At 36.0% G+C, this 13,713-nt stretch overlaps 1 protein-coding gene across 2 annotated transcripts in view; it reads left to right on the top strand.

The window, feature by feature from the left end:
- Positions 1 to 13,713, top strand: part of ARID2 (AT-rich interaction domain 2) — a 106,333-nt gene that overhangs the window by 67,619 nt on the left and 25,001 nt on the right. For both annotated transcript variants that reach the window (XM_063323099.1, XM_063323098.1), the window contains 8 exons: positions 5,875 to 5,941; positions 6,026 to 6,276; positions 7,427 to 7,523; positions 7,603 to 7,812; positions 8,193 to 8,360; positions 9,641 to 9,716; positions 12,730 to 12,864; positions 13,322 to 13,521. In XM_063323099.1, coding sequence (XP_063179169.1) covers positions 5,875 to 5,941; positions 6,026 to 6,276; positions 7,427 to 7,523; positions 7,603 to 7,812; positions 8,193 to 8,360; positions 9,641 to 9,716; positions 12,730 to 12,864; positions 13,322 to 13,521 — 1,204 coding nt within the window. The remainder of the gene's footprint in view (positions 1 to 5,874; positions 5,942 to 6,025; positions 6,277 to 7,426; positions 7,524 to 7,602; positions 7,813 to 8,192; positions 8,361 to 9,640; positions 9,717 to 12,729; positions 12,865 to 13,321; positions 13,522 to 13,713) is intronic.

Raw genomic sequence — 13,713 nt, 5'->3', positions numbered from 1 at the left:
AGATATGTTCAGAATATTTGACATTTTATCGATATAGCTACTCTTATTAACTTTTTTCCAAGCTCTTCCTCCTGCTTATTGAAATATATGAACGTAGACTTGGAACTTTGGATTTTATAGAGGTGTTTTAATTTCTGTATTTCAGTGTCTTTATACAGGTATTGGGCGTAATTATAGAATTATGTACTTACACTAAAATGTTTTGTCAAAGTTTTTAATGTTTGTTAAAAATAAGCTTGATTTACTTTTAAGTCTCTTAGTCATATTAGTATTTTTAAATTAGTTTTCAGTAAAGAAAGATGGCTGTATGTTTTTCTTCATTATTTTTCTCTTCATTGTACTGTGTCTTTGCACATCAGGAGTGGTACAGCATCACCATTAGTATTTCTCCCACCATTAAATATCTCTGCAATAACTGTTGGTTGGTTGGTATTCAGTCAGCTCTTGAGTTCTGTATTAATTTATCATAAAGAATTTGTCAATTGTTTCAGCACCAATACTTCAATTTTTATATTCTGCTATTCTGTGATTTTAACTTAAAATCATTCTACTTTACATATGCAGTATTATCATCTTTTTCAGAGCAGTCTACTAGTTCGGTAATGTCATATTTCTAAGCAAAGGAGCTTCCCTATTAGTTGTGTCCTCCAGCATCACTACTGTTCCAGTTGAAGGGAATCAAGTACCTTCCCCTTCCCTCCCCTTCCAATCCTCACTGCATTATAAAAAAAAGTTTGGAAAATTCATAATTTCTGTTATCTGCAGCGCTACATCTTTTCTTACTTTCTACAGTGCTTCCCTCTAAACTGAATCAAATGTCTTCACTAGTCACGGGGTCTGTTCCATTAATTGTCGGAATTTTAATATCATTTTAGTTGAACCTGCTGTTATCCCTTATAGCTATGTTAATTTGTTGCTTTCTCCTCTCTTGATTTTTCCTGGTGCTGTCAATAAGCTTAAATCTGTAGTTAGTTGGAATGACTGCATGTCCTTAGTTAAGGATTGGAATAACTGGCAGTTGGCCTGTCATCTTGTGTCTCGTTTTGTTGTCCCCATCCCCAAGCTCTGATGACATCCTGCTCAGATGTTTTCTCATCAGATGGAGTTGTTCTTTTGTTGTCCAACTCTTTCTTGTTTTTATAGGTTTTATGATAATTTTCTTTACTTGCATTTATTCTTTGAATCTTTCTCAGATAGCGTGTAGAGTGAGATCCTTATACATTTAAATGCCTGAAATATTTTTTCAAATGTCGCCTTTCTTGTCTCTCACAGTGGTCTGTCAAGCTGACTTGACTCCAGTTGCTGTCATATTTTTCTTGGGCAATAAGAAGTCATGATCATTGCTACATTATATGATCTCTGGGCTCAAATGTCAATTGTTTTTATGCACAGTAATTTGGTTCATCTGATTTCCAGTGAATTCTGTATATCTCTGTGCATCTTTTTCTAAAGGAACTTGGCTTTCTTGCTCTTTACCTTTGTCCATTATCTCTTAGCATCTGGATGTCGTGTAGTCAAGCATTGTTTGTTTGCTTCCAAGTTTTAGCTTTATATTTTTATTACATTGTGTTATCATGATGTAAAAATATATATATATATATGAATATCTATTGATAAAGAGCTTCACTTTCTCATCCTTTCTTGTTTATTTCTGTTGATATGTAGTATCAGATTGTAGCTATCCATAGTTTATAGTAGGGAATAAACAACTGCTTGTGATGCTAAATTGATTTTTTTTTTCTTGCCTCTGCAATGTATGTTTTTCAAAGGAACACCCGGGAAGCTTGACTTAAATTGTGTTTTTCCACTTTTGTCTTTCCTTTGGGCAAACAAAAATTTTGTTGTGTTTCACCTTGTCCTCTTGTAACAGATAACGAATGTTGTATGTAGGTTATTTAAGTCTATTTTTCACCTCGTCGTTCTCTGCCCACCCCCATCCTTTTCAGGGATCTTTCCTGCTTGGGCAGGAAACAAATGTTGAGTGGACTGAGAGCAATCAAACTGCTCTGCTTAAATGCAAAAAAGAAGGCAATTCAGGCCAACTCTTTCCTTGTAAAGAAAAGGAATAGAGGCTGCAGATTCATTCTGAGCTTAAGACATCTGAACGCCTTTATTCAGAAGTACAAGATGGAGATCACTGTAGGTAATGGTAATGCTTTGCAAGAAGAACTGGGTGGGTTTTTTGATCGTTTACTGGCAGGACATGTGATTCCAGTGTGAAGATTTGTCTGAGGTATGGAAACATCTGTATTTCATCAGAATCACAGAGGATAACTTTCAGAACAAGGTGCAATTATTTTTTTTATTGGTGTTTTTTCCCTACTGTGTTGTAAGGGGTTTTGTAATTAACAAGCTTCATCATTCAAGTTAAGGAATGGAAAGTACAATTTATCTTCCTAGAAGTCTTATCAAGGACTTTCTGTCATTCTTTCTTTCTTTCTGAAGAGGTCTTAAGTGTCCTGGAATTCGCTTTGGGTTTCTTGAAGTCCTCTGAGTGAAAGATACAGAATTCATATTCACTATTGACTCTGCATTATTGGTTGTACGGAGGTCAGCTGAAATCTATTTGTCATAGCATCTCTAAAAAAACCCAACCTTTTATAAGATGTTTGGACAAGTAGGTTTTATGCCTGATAATCTGATTGAGACTTTGATTGTCATAGGCTAGGCTGACTGCAGTTTTTTTAATTCCTTACTGACTGTACATGCAGTGCACAAGAGTGTTGCTTCAAGCTGTTTGTCATTCTCTGAACAGTGACTTTTCTGGAGGAGACAGTCGACTGGTAATGGTGCATGCTAGAAGATAGCTTGTTGGAATCAAACGGAAAGTTGTTCTACCTTCTAAATAATTAGAGATAGCTGTCTTTTTCCTTGGCTAGGAACTCACCTCAGCTATATCTGTGGTAAAGCTTTCAGGTGTTTTGGAGTTCAGTATAGTGATATACACTGACCAGGTTTACAACTCAACATTTGTTGTTGCAACATTCTTGTCAACAGCTAGAGTCCTGGGAAATCCTGACCCCTCTATATCATTAGCAGCCCATCTCTAAAAAAGATACATTAAATGCCACATACATATTAAAATGCCATACACAATAGTTTGCGTCTTAGCTGCTTGGATTTCTGAACACATTACTTACTGATAAGCTGTTTTAAGTTACTGGCTTGTTGAATGGAGGATGTAGGATAGTATTTCTGAGGTTTTTTTTGTAATATTTCTGAGTTCTTTGGTGATGACTCTGGAGCATCTGTTTGAGATCTTAAAATCTGCAAAGTGCTCACAGGAAGCCTGGTTTACTGCTGCAGTTGGCATTTTGCAGTTGCCGAAACACCAATGATGGATGCTGACTTTGGGAATGCAAACCTAGAGTTTTGAGCAAACAAAAGCCTCTGGGACACTTCTGCAGGTAAAGCAGTGGCTTTGGTGAACGTTATTACCCACAGTGCTTCTGTATGTAGAAATAAACACTCTAGAGGAAAAAAAAATGTATTTTTCTTAATTGTTCTTTTTGAAGTTTTATTGTCTGCATATTCATGTCCTGTCCTGCAGATTCTCTTCCTTAGAGCTTTAAGAGCCTTTCCAGATCTCTAGGACTCGGAGGAACTGAGGCTGTGGGGGATGCACATTATTCTGGTGTGCTTCACGTAGGTAACAGGGCGTGTGCATATGCTCTAGGTAATCCTGAGGCAAAAATTCTCTGGTTGGAGTGGTTAGCATCTTATGCTCACAGCATGACTGTATAATGAAACAATTTGAAGAATAGCAGCTATGTGTAAGTAAACCTTATCTGGGGCCTTGGTGTGTATCTCATTTTAACTTACAGAAAGGAGCCATGTTCTGTTCTTTTCTGAAAAAGATAATCTCATCTGAGCTGACAACTAGCATTTTTTTCACAGACTGCTTCTTTAGGAGGGGAGACTTTCTCAGTTGTTCAAGCAACTAAGCGTGGATCTGTTTATTCTGTGAGTTTTAGGTGAGATGTACAGTTTTCCAGCAAGATATTCCTGTCTTCATCTTTAGCCATAGTACTTTGAGGCTTTATCTTTAGCACTGTCTTCATCTGCAAAAAACTTAAATCCTCATTTTCCATCCCTTTGAGAATGAATTCAGGATGATTTGCCTTCCAGATAGAAAAATTTACTCCTTTATGACTTTATATTGCCAGAGGTTTTTAAATGTTTCATTTTGGACTATACACTTAAGTGACGAAAAGTGGATTATTGGAGGATTCAGCTAGCAAAATGTGATGTTGCTGTTTTAACATTTAATGTGTGACAGCAGTTTTAACACTGTATTGTGATTGACTTTGGCCTCTTCCAGAGAGATTCAGTTTGTAGGATTTAAGTATCTCTGTTCGATATTAACTTTTTTTAAAAATACTTATCTGATTACACAACTAATCTTTAAAAGCGTCTGTGGTTTTTCTTTTAAGTAGCAGTGAAATGAGAAGGCTTACTGTGTTCATTGCTTTTCCAAAGGGAAACATCCTAAAGGAAAGTGTGGTCTGTCTGGTAAATTTCTAGACAGTATATTTCTGTGTACTTTTTAAACTAATGACTGAAGCCTCTTCCTTAAATACTCTCCTTCTCTAAAAGTAAAGGCAGCTCAAAATGAAGGACATTCTGCAGATTTTACCTACGTGCCTTTGTCTTCTGTGGCTCTTGATGATAGCCTCAGTATTAATTAGAAAAATCTGTTTGTCGCAAACGGTAAGAAGTTAGACTCTTATCTGGCGGTTCTTGTCTTTGCTAAAATGAGGTAATAATCCTTTCTATGCAAGCAATCCTCTTTACTAAACAGCACTTGGATGTCATTTAGCAGCATTGCAGTGGAAAATAAAATTATTTTCCTTCCAATTTAGAAAATCTGTAGTATTCTATTTTTCAGGAAAATAATAGTGTCAAGCTTGGTATGAACACTGTAATTTAGTAATTACATTTGCATAGCAGAATTTCTCCTGCTGTTCAGCTGGTCGTACTTCCCATCCTTCCTTTTTTATCCAGAATTATTTGTGGTTTTATTCTGTGATCATAGCCCAAAACGGGAGCTGTATTTCATCAGTGAGTGAAAGGAATGTATAAATTTTTATTAGTGAAATGAATGTTTATATTTTTGTTATAATACACACATTAGAACGTATATATCATTATATATTTTTATATTAATATACATCACAATGAGGTTTTTTTCTTTCTTAGTTTGCGAACCTTAATCCCTTGATTAATTCTTGAATTTCAACAGGACTAGTGACATAACAACCATTTACAGATCAGGCCATATATTTGTGAAGTAATTTGAATTCCAGTCTGCTGAAGCATTCTGTTTTGCTTATAATTATAAAGGTGTTTGGTGACAGTGGTTGTTGCTTCTCTCTTTTCATTGATTTATGATGATGTGGAAAACATAGCAGAAGCTTTAAAATGTCTCTCCAGATAGAAATCTGACAGTTGTACTCCTAGCAGGAGTCACCATCTTCTGCTTTAGGAGTTCACTGTTTGTGGGAGGTGGAGGAAGATGAAATGTACTTTTTTTTCCACTTATAATTGTGGAATTTCTAATTGTTTGTGGAAAACCATCCATATAGTTTCAGTATGTGCTTCAGCAAAGTACTACTGTGGTAGTGTTGGTTGATCATGAATGTGTACTTCTGGTGCTTGAAAGAAGAGTTTCTTAATCTAGAGTACTGAACATCTTGCATATCATCCCATGAGTGAAAAACGTGGTTACTATTAGATGAACCAAGGTACTACAAAGTTTCTAAAGAACAGTGCTTTTCATATTCTTCCATTTTTACGTAATAGAAATAAAAGTAATTAGTATTTAAAGAAATATAATCCCCTAGAAATTAAATGTGGTTTTAATTCTTTCTTCAGTTTTGGAAGGATATTGTTGAGGATATTGAAGTCCGTGACCTAATTTCTGACAGAAGCAAATCTCAAGGTGAGACATCTTGACTAATCTTAATACATATATGTTGGTAAATACAGTGAAGGAAGGACTAAAATTTATTTATTTACTTTGTAGATATTCCATCGGAAGAATGGATTTGGGAATCCTTATTTCATCCACCTCGCAAATTGGGCATTAATGATATTGAAGGGCAGCGGGTACTTCAGATCGCAGTGATTTTACGTAACCTTTCTTTTGAAGAGGGAAATGTTAAACTTTTGGCAGCTAATCGTACTTGTCTTCGGTTCCTGCTACTCTCTGCTCATAGTCACTTTATTTCTCTACGGCAGTTGGGGCTTGACACGCTGGGAAATATTGCAGCAGAGGTAATGCGCTTTAAAACAGAACAATTACGATATAATTTGATAAAAGCATTACTTAAGTGTTAATTAAATGAATCACATTTTTCCTTGATCATTGGATGAAGCAGGAAATAAATTATTCTCTGAATTTGTAAATAGTAATTTGAAAACAAGAATTTAGAGCCAAAACGAAAATGCAGATTGTATGTGTCACTTTGCTAAAATAGATTCACATGGAGAAGACTGATTGTACAGGGAGGTACAAGATACTCATAGTACGTAACTTTCAGTTTAGTTTTCCAGAGAGAAGAAAGGAATCCAGTTAAATTCTGCAGAATGCACGCTAGCTTCTTCACTTTACAATTATAACCTTTAGTCATAACTTATCGTATGTTTGAGGAAGGGGGTGGTAGAGGGTTTTATGCTGTGTTTAGTGGTCACCAGTAAGCTGGTCTCATGCCACTGGGTATACTGTCTGAATCATGTGAGGCATCCTTTTCTTTTCAAAGAGGTTTGAACGTAACAAAATGCACTGCTTCAGTATGTCATATCATTGTGCAGATAAATTTTACAGATTTTATAGGCAGATATGTTCAGATATGCCTTATATTTTAAAATACAACAGATAATTTATGTAAAATGGGTAGTATCAAAGAATGAGATGTGAAGTATTGGTCCATTGCTGAACATTGAAAAAAGGTGGTATTTTCATTTACCATGTATCCAGCTTTTCTTGAATAAGAAATAATGTTAGATATTATAGTGTCTGAGAGCTCTGATTGAGAAGCAGAAGTGGATAGAAACAGGATGAGCGATTGTGATGGGGTTGGGAAGGAATGTTTGTCGTTACTCAAGTTCTGTTCTTTGTTGGATATTAAAGTATATTTGTGTATACTGTTGCCTGCCTGGGAATAAAGTTATTTTCCTTATTCTGAGCACTGGAAAATGTAAATTAGACTGCTACTTCAGAGCAAAAAAGGAGGAGGGGGCTCAAAATACTAGCTACAATAAAAAGCTCACAGGGTTCTGTTTTTGTGAACAGAAATGTCATTTACGTGTGCTGCATTTAAACACTTTTGAATCTTATATTTTGATATGCAAATTTAAGGATTTGAGCCATTAGCACTATATGCATAGTGTTAGTCATAGATTTTTTTTTTTTCTTTCTCATCAGCTTCTTTTGGATCCTGTTGATTTCAAAACTACTCATCTAATGTTTCACACTGTTACAAAATGCCTCATGTCAAGGGATAGATTTTTAAAAATGAGAGGTAAGATCTCTAGCTATTCTATTGTTGTATTAGAATTGTAATTATTGCCATTTAAAACTATTTTGTATTTGCTCTCCAGGCATGGAAATCTTGGCAAATCTTTGTAAGGCTGAAGATAATGGTGTCTTAATTTGTGAATATGTGGATCAAGAATCCTATAAAGAGATCATATGTCATCTCACGCTACCAGATGTGCTGCTTGTAATCTCAGCACTTGAGGTGCTATACATGCTCACAGAAATGGGAGAAGTGGCCTGCTCAAAGATTGCTAAAGTAGAAAAGAGCATAGGTAAGGGAGAAGCAAAAATCTATTACTCTCACTTACGTAGGAAAAAAGACTTGGGAATATATCATGTTCGGTGGTTTAAAATGTGGCTTGCTTGTGTGTGTGTGCAGCTCTAGGGATGGATATTAGAATAGTAAGTTTTACTACAATTTATTCTTTGTGTCCTCAAGAAATTGATGAGGTTAATAACTAGGGAAGCTAAAACTTTTGAAGTTTATTTTTTTTTTAATGCCATGAGGTATGTTTAGAAAAAATAAAAATCTACAGAAGCATACAGAGGCTTCTTTTCTTTCAACACATAGCAATTTTAAAGCAAATCAGTATGTTCCAACAGCATTCGTCTTGTCCTAATGTCATTGTCGGTTTTACATTTAATACTTTAGATACATTAGTATGTCTGGTTTCTATGGACATCCAGATGTTTGGATCTGATGCACTTACTGCTGTAAAACTCATTGAACATCAGTGTGTTAGCCAGCAAGGAGTACCTGATGTCAGACCACAAGTAATGGATCATGGTTCTTCACAGGCCCATGCAACAGGTGTCCCAGGTTAGTATCACTGCAAGAGAACATACTCTCCTACAAAATTTCCTGTGGCATGTATGATTTTTTTTTGTCTTCTGTAGGTTTCTGATTAATTTACATAAATAAGTATAGTATTATGCATAGCGTACAGTATCTTTTTCAGATACTTGTTCACAAAGCAAAGATAAAGCTATGTTAGGCAAAACGGTGGTGAAACAAGCTTTAAAAGAATCTTAGTACTTTTCAGTTGCTAGACTGAAAATTTACTTGAAGTTATGTACTTGTTCAGTGGAAAGAAAAAGTGTCCATCCTAGATTGTTCCCACGATTTGCAGAGAATTAGAGGTCCATTTTATATTCTGTTTTACACAGAATACTATTGGGCAGTAATGTATGGTATTTGATAGAACTGCAGAGATGAGATTAAACACACAGAATCATGCCTCTGTTGAAGCTGCTAAACAGCTTATTGTGATGTGAACCAAATCTTAACTATTGTTTAAAGCTTGAAAAGTGTTTTCTTAATTGTAAATTAAATTGGAATGATAATGAATTTTTGCAGTTTTATTTTGGGATTTAATACTGTCACTTTGGAAGTTGATGGCACAGCTAACTATTACTGAGCAGGGGAGTAGCATATGTACCTCATTCTGTCTTTACTAATAAAAGCATACAGCAGTACACCACAAGTGCACACAAGATAGAACATAGCTATTTGTTCTGGGGGGGGGGGGGAATGGAGAAAGGACTATTACAACAGACACTGGCTTACATGTCTAAGTGTATTGTTTCTGGAATGGGTGCAGATATCACACTTAAAGTGACTGGAGAAGAATGTGACTAAGGGGCTGGTTAGAGGGAATCAATGTGACATGGCAAGAAAATTTTTTACATTATATTTGCTTCCACTTAGGAATTGGAAAAATAATAGCTGTGTATTTATGCCTGTTCTGGTGGAGTATTGTGCTACCCTTAAATCATGCTCAGTGCTCTATAGAGAACTGAGATCGTGGATCATGATTGTGAATCTGGAAACTGTTGTTCATTAAGTGCTTATGTCATGATTGCACTTCAGTGGTGGCTCTGGCCTTGGCATGCCCTGCTTCGCTTCGGTAAATTGTGGTGCACATCTGTAGTCTGCTTAGTCCACCTTTGTGACTTGCCTTAGCTGGATACAGCCGTGCTTATACACACAGGAGAAACTCTACCAGTGAAAATCACGGAGTTGAAGTGCTTCTTTATTCAGGAGAGCAAAAACCATTTCAGCAAGTTTGTTTTTCTTTTTCTTCCCCTCATTGTCCACAGGCTCTAGAACAGCACCACATGTTGCTCCACCACCAGGAATAGTAGAAATAGACAGCGAGAAATTTGCATGTCAGTGGTAAGTGTACAGTTCTATTCAAATACTTTAATGAAGAAGAAAAGCAGAAAAAAATTCCTGTATTCATGTGTCACAGAATTTTCTAGCTTGCTGCTATTTACTGTTAGACTAATTTTTCTGAAAAGTATAAAGCAAAATCATTCTGTCATTGCTTTGAAGAAGTATGAAAGAAAAAACTCAATCAGAATATTCACTCTTCAGCAGTTGATATTTAAAATTAGTTGTTTTCTCTCTTAGAATAGAATTTAATTTGATTTTTGACTCTGGTCTTGATTTTTATTTATTTTTTGAATTGTCAAGCAGCATTATCTGTTTCATGAGTGTTTTCATCTGGTTATGTGTTACTGTATTACTGGACCAATATAAAAGTAATTATCAAATTATGAAGCGAGGCACTGCAAAACTCTTATGTGATCATTGTGAACCTCGAGCAAGTTAAGGAAGATCAAAGCCTTTTCCATCCAGATTCTTTTGCTTTGAACTAATATTGTCATTGTCAGATATTTAGGGAAAAACTATTCTGCCTGTGGTTCTCACGTGGACTGAGGGTGATCTTTCTGAACTATTTAACTTACATAAATCTACTCACATTCAAATATTTGTATTAATTGGTTCCTGATGGACCCTGCCACCTCTGCTGCTTCACAACTTATATGTGTGTTCATGAATTGCCTTGCTGATCAGACAAGGGCCTTCAAGATAAAGTGGGTAGAATTTATCAAAGCTTACTGCTTTTGGTCATGATTTAGTTTTACCTATACTTCCAGCAAAGCTTTGATTGTAAGGGGGAAATGTTGCAGATTCTTGTTCCCATACTTCGGTTTGCACATTGCAAAGTATTATTAATGCGTACTGCTGAAAGACTGAGAAATATCACATTTAAACAGGGGTACCTGGAGCTGGAATCACTGCAGCTTAATTTAGCAGTCTGCAGGTTGGTCTCGAGCCAAAGCTAGTTTTCTAGGCTGCCTTTTTAATTGAGTGGGAGATTCCCCCAATAGGAAACTGAATTGCCTTCACCTGCCTAGTTTCTGATGAGATTACGAATTACCTTCTGTTGCCACCCTCTATTGACTGTAGAGACCACTAGACATCTAGCTTTCAGTAGTAAAGTTGTAGGCAAAGTAAATTTTGCACTCTGTATAAAATAAAATAGAAGTTTCAACTGTTAAAACAAGTAAGGGTAGGTACCATGCTGCAACTGCGTGATACCATCAAATACTCAGGTATTTGATTATATCAGGAAGATTTGAAATACCGGCTTCGGTTTTGATTCTGTGTGCTTCTGCAGCTGTCAGTGTTGAATACGATTATTTTGTACTTAATTTTCTTCTGATCTTAGGTAGATCTGAGCTAGTGAAAAATAAAAATTAACATCTAGTCCTGAAAATTCTCCTTAAATACTGTGTTGCCAAAAAAAAAAAAAAAAAAGGCAAATTGAGAACAGAGGAGCAGCCTCTTCCAAGCATTTTCATCAATGCTAACGTGGAGTGTCTTGCATTCCTGTAAATTTTCATGGTATGTTTCAGTCATCGCTTCCTGTTGAGAGAAATGGGAAAATGAGTAAATCATAGCAGTAGAATTTAGAAAAGTTACTCTCTCTTAGAAGCAGCAGAAAGACAAGGTATTTAAACTGACCTTCCTGGATATATTATTAGCCAGCTTAGCCTGAGTAGGAGTCCTTGTAAGGTTAGTGACAGTAAGTGTGTGTGACAGTAAAGTGCTAATTGCAGATCCGATTTCACCATTGTAAGTCCTAATATCTTCGCTTCGCTTGTGCCAGTGATAGTGTGTCAGCCTAACATACCCAACTGGACAGTCATTTGTCTGATATGCCAAATTTAATTAATACCTAGACTTTCTGTTATACAGTGTGATCTCAATCTTTGTAGTAATGAAACTGTAACTCAAGTGGCATTATACTTGCTCTGTACTGGTTATGAGAGAACACAATTTAAAGAATGTAATCATTTGCTTTTTCCCTTCTGAAGCATCTAGTTATATTGGGAGTGTAAGACTCTACAAAGGAGAACGCGATGTAGTTTTCTGAAGTGGTAGCACCGTATAGTAAATGATGACAATTTAAAAAATATTTTTATTCTGTCTGAGCTTATATTATGGTACTGGTATTTAAGCATTGTGTGAGAGTTGTTACTACCTTGTTGCTGCTGGGGTTGAACCGTTCCCATGTCACTGGGTTGACAATGGATTACTTAATGGATCTGAAAGAAATAAAATTAAAATGATAGAAAATGTTTCCTTCTCTCACAGCTTCCTGGTCAGGGGTTGGGTGGTCTGTGTGGTTGTGGAGAGTCTGTAGGAGACACAAATACTTTCTCTCCCTGGAAATTTAACATTAGGCACAACAGGTGCTTCAAGGGTTTTATTGATGTCAGTGTAGTGTGAGACTCCACAAATGAGAGTGTGTGTGTTTGCGTGAGTACTCTCTCAGAACCCCAGTCCCCTCTCTCTTGCCTTCCCACCACTATCAAAATGATAAGGTTGAGACTGTTATTCTGTTTCTGGTTTTACTTGTATTTTAAAGTAAGACTTCATTAGCAGATCAGTTAACAAAATCTTGGTTTTGATACAAATACTGACTTTTGATAGAAATTTCTGATAAAGAATTATCTAGCATTCAGTCCATCTTTTGCTAAGGTAGAATCATTAAGAAATAAGAATAGAGCTGTGGGGAGGAGACGTCAGCAAACAATGCATTCTTCTTTGGTTTTTGTTTCTGAATATACAATAAAAAAGTCATATGTAGAGGCTATTTTGCATATTACATATGTAAATAAGATGTTGCATGTAAAACCGACTACGTGTGTTAGGGGTCCCATGTGTTGAATCATAAGCAGTGAGAAGGAGAAAGTATGGAACAGACATTTGACAAGACCATATACTGAAGTGCTATTTTCCATGTTGTTATCAGGTCTCAGAAGTCTCTGTGACAGACAGAAGTTTTAAAAGTACTCACTACATTTTGCTTCATAGTTTATTTTTTCATCCTCAGGTTGAATGCACATTTTGAGGTGAATCTTGATTGCTCAGTTTCTCGAGCAGAAATGTACTCTGAATACCTCTCTACCTGTAGTAAATTAGCTCGAGGTGGAATCCTGACATCAACTGGATTTTATAAATGTCTGCGGTAAGACAAAAAATTCATGCAACAATAAAGATGCAATTGTATGTACTAACCTGTAGCTTTAGATTTCTTTGAGAAATGATCTACTGAGTTGAGTTTGTAAGACATCCAGTTTTGGAATTTTAATTGCAACAAATGTTTAGAATTTTTTAAATTTTTTTCATTCTATTTCAGGATCTTTGATAGGGTTCCTTCTCTGCTTATAGTACTTTTAATTCTTTCGCAAGTAGTTTTTGGAGGTATTGTAGTTTTCACTAAGCTTGTATGAGATCTTGGCCGACCATCCGCTGGACCTCAATGAGATTGAGATTCAGATGCTATTGGAGAATCCTGCTGTATTGCAAAGATACAGGCATTGGTGCACTTACTCCGCACACAAGAGCGGTCAGTTAAAACAAAAGCATTGTAAGAGGTTTGAGTTATTGTGTTTAGTAACATAGATTTATGTTGTGTTTGGCAGAACCGTCTTTCCAAATCATACAGTGAAGAGAGTAGAAGATCCAAGTAACAACGGTCAAGCACATATACATGTGGTAGGAGTGAAAAGGAGAGCTATACCACTTCCCATTCAGATGTACTATCAGCAGCAACCAACTTCGTCTACCCCAGTTGTCCGGGTTGATTCAATTCCTGATGTGTCTTCGTCTCCTTCGCCAGCAGGTTTTTAAATTAATTAATTATCAAGTATTTTGCATTGATTCTGAACTGACAATAAAAGACACAAGTTTTTCAAAATAGTTTGAAAGTGTTGGAAGTCAAGGCCATGTTTCTTTGATTTTATTCAATAACGTTAGGAATAATATTGCAGTATGTACTTGCATGCCATTCTAGTATTTGACATGTAACCCATAA

The sequence above is a fragment of the Chroicocephalus ridibundus genome, chromosome 1 (genome assembly GCF_963924245.1).
Source record: "Chroicocephalus ridibundus chromosome 1, bChrRid1.1, whole genome shotgun sequence".
In the NCBI taxonomy this organism is placed as follows: Eukaryota; Metazoa; Chordata; class Aves; order Charadriiformes; family Laridae; genus Chroicocephalus; species Chroicocephalus ridibundus.
This window is presented reverse-complemented; position numbering and strand designations above follow the sequence as displayed.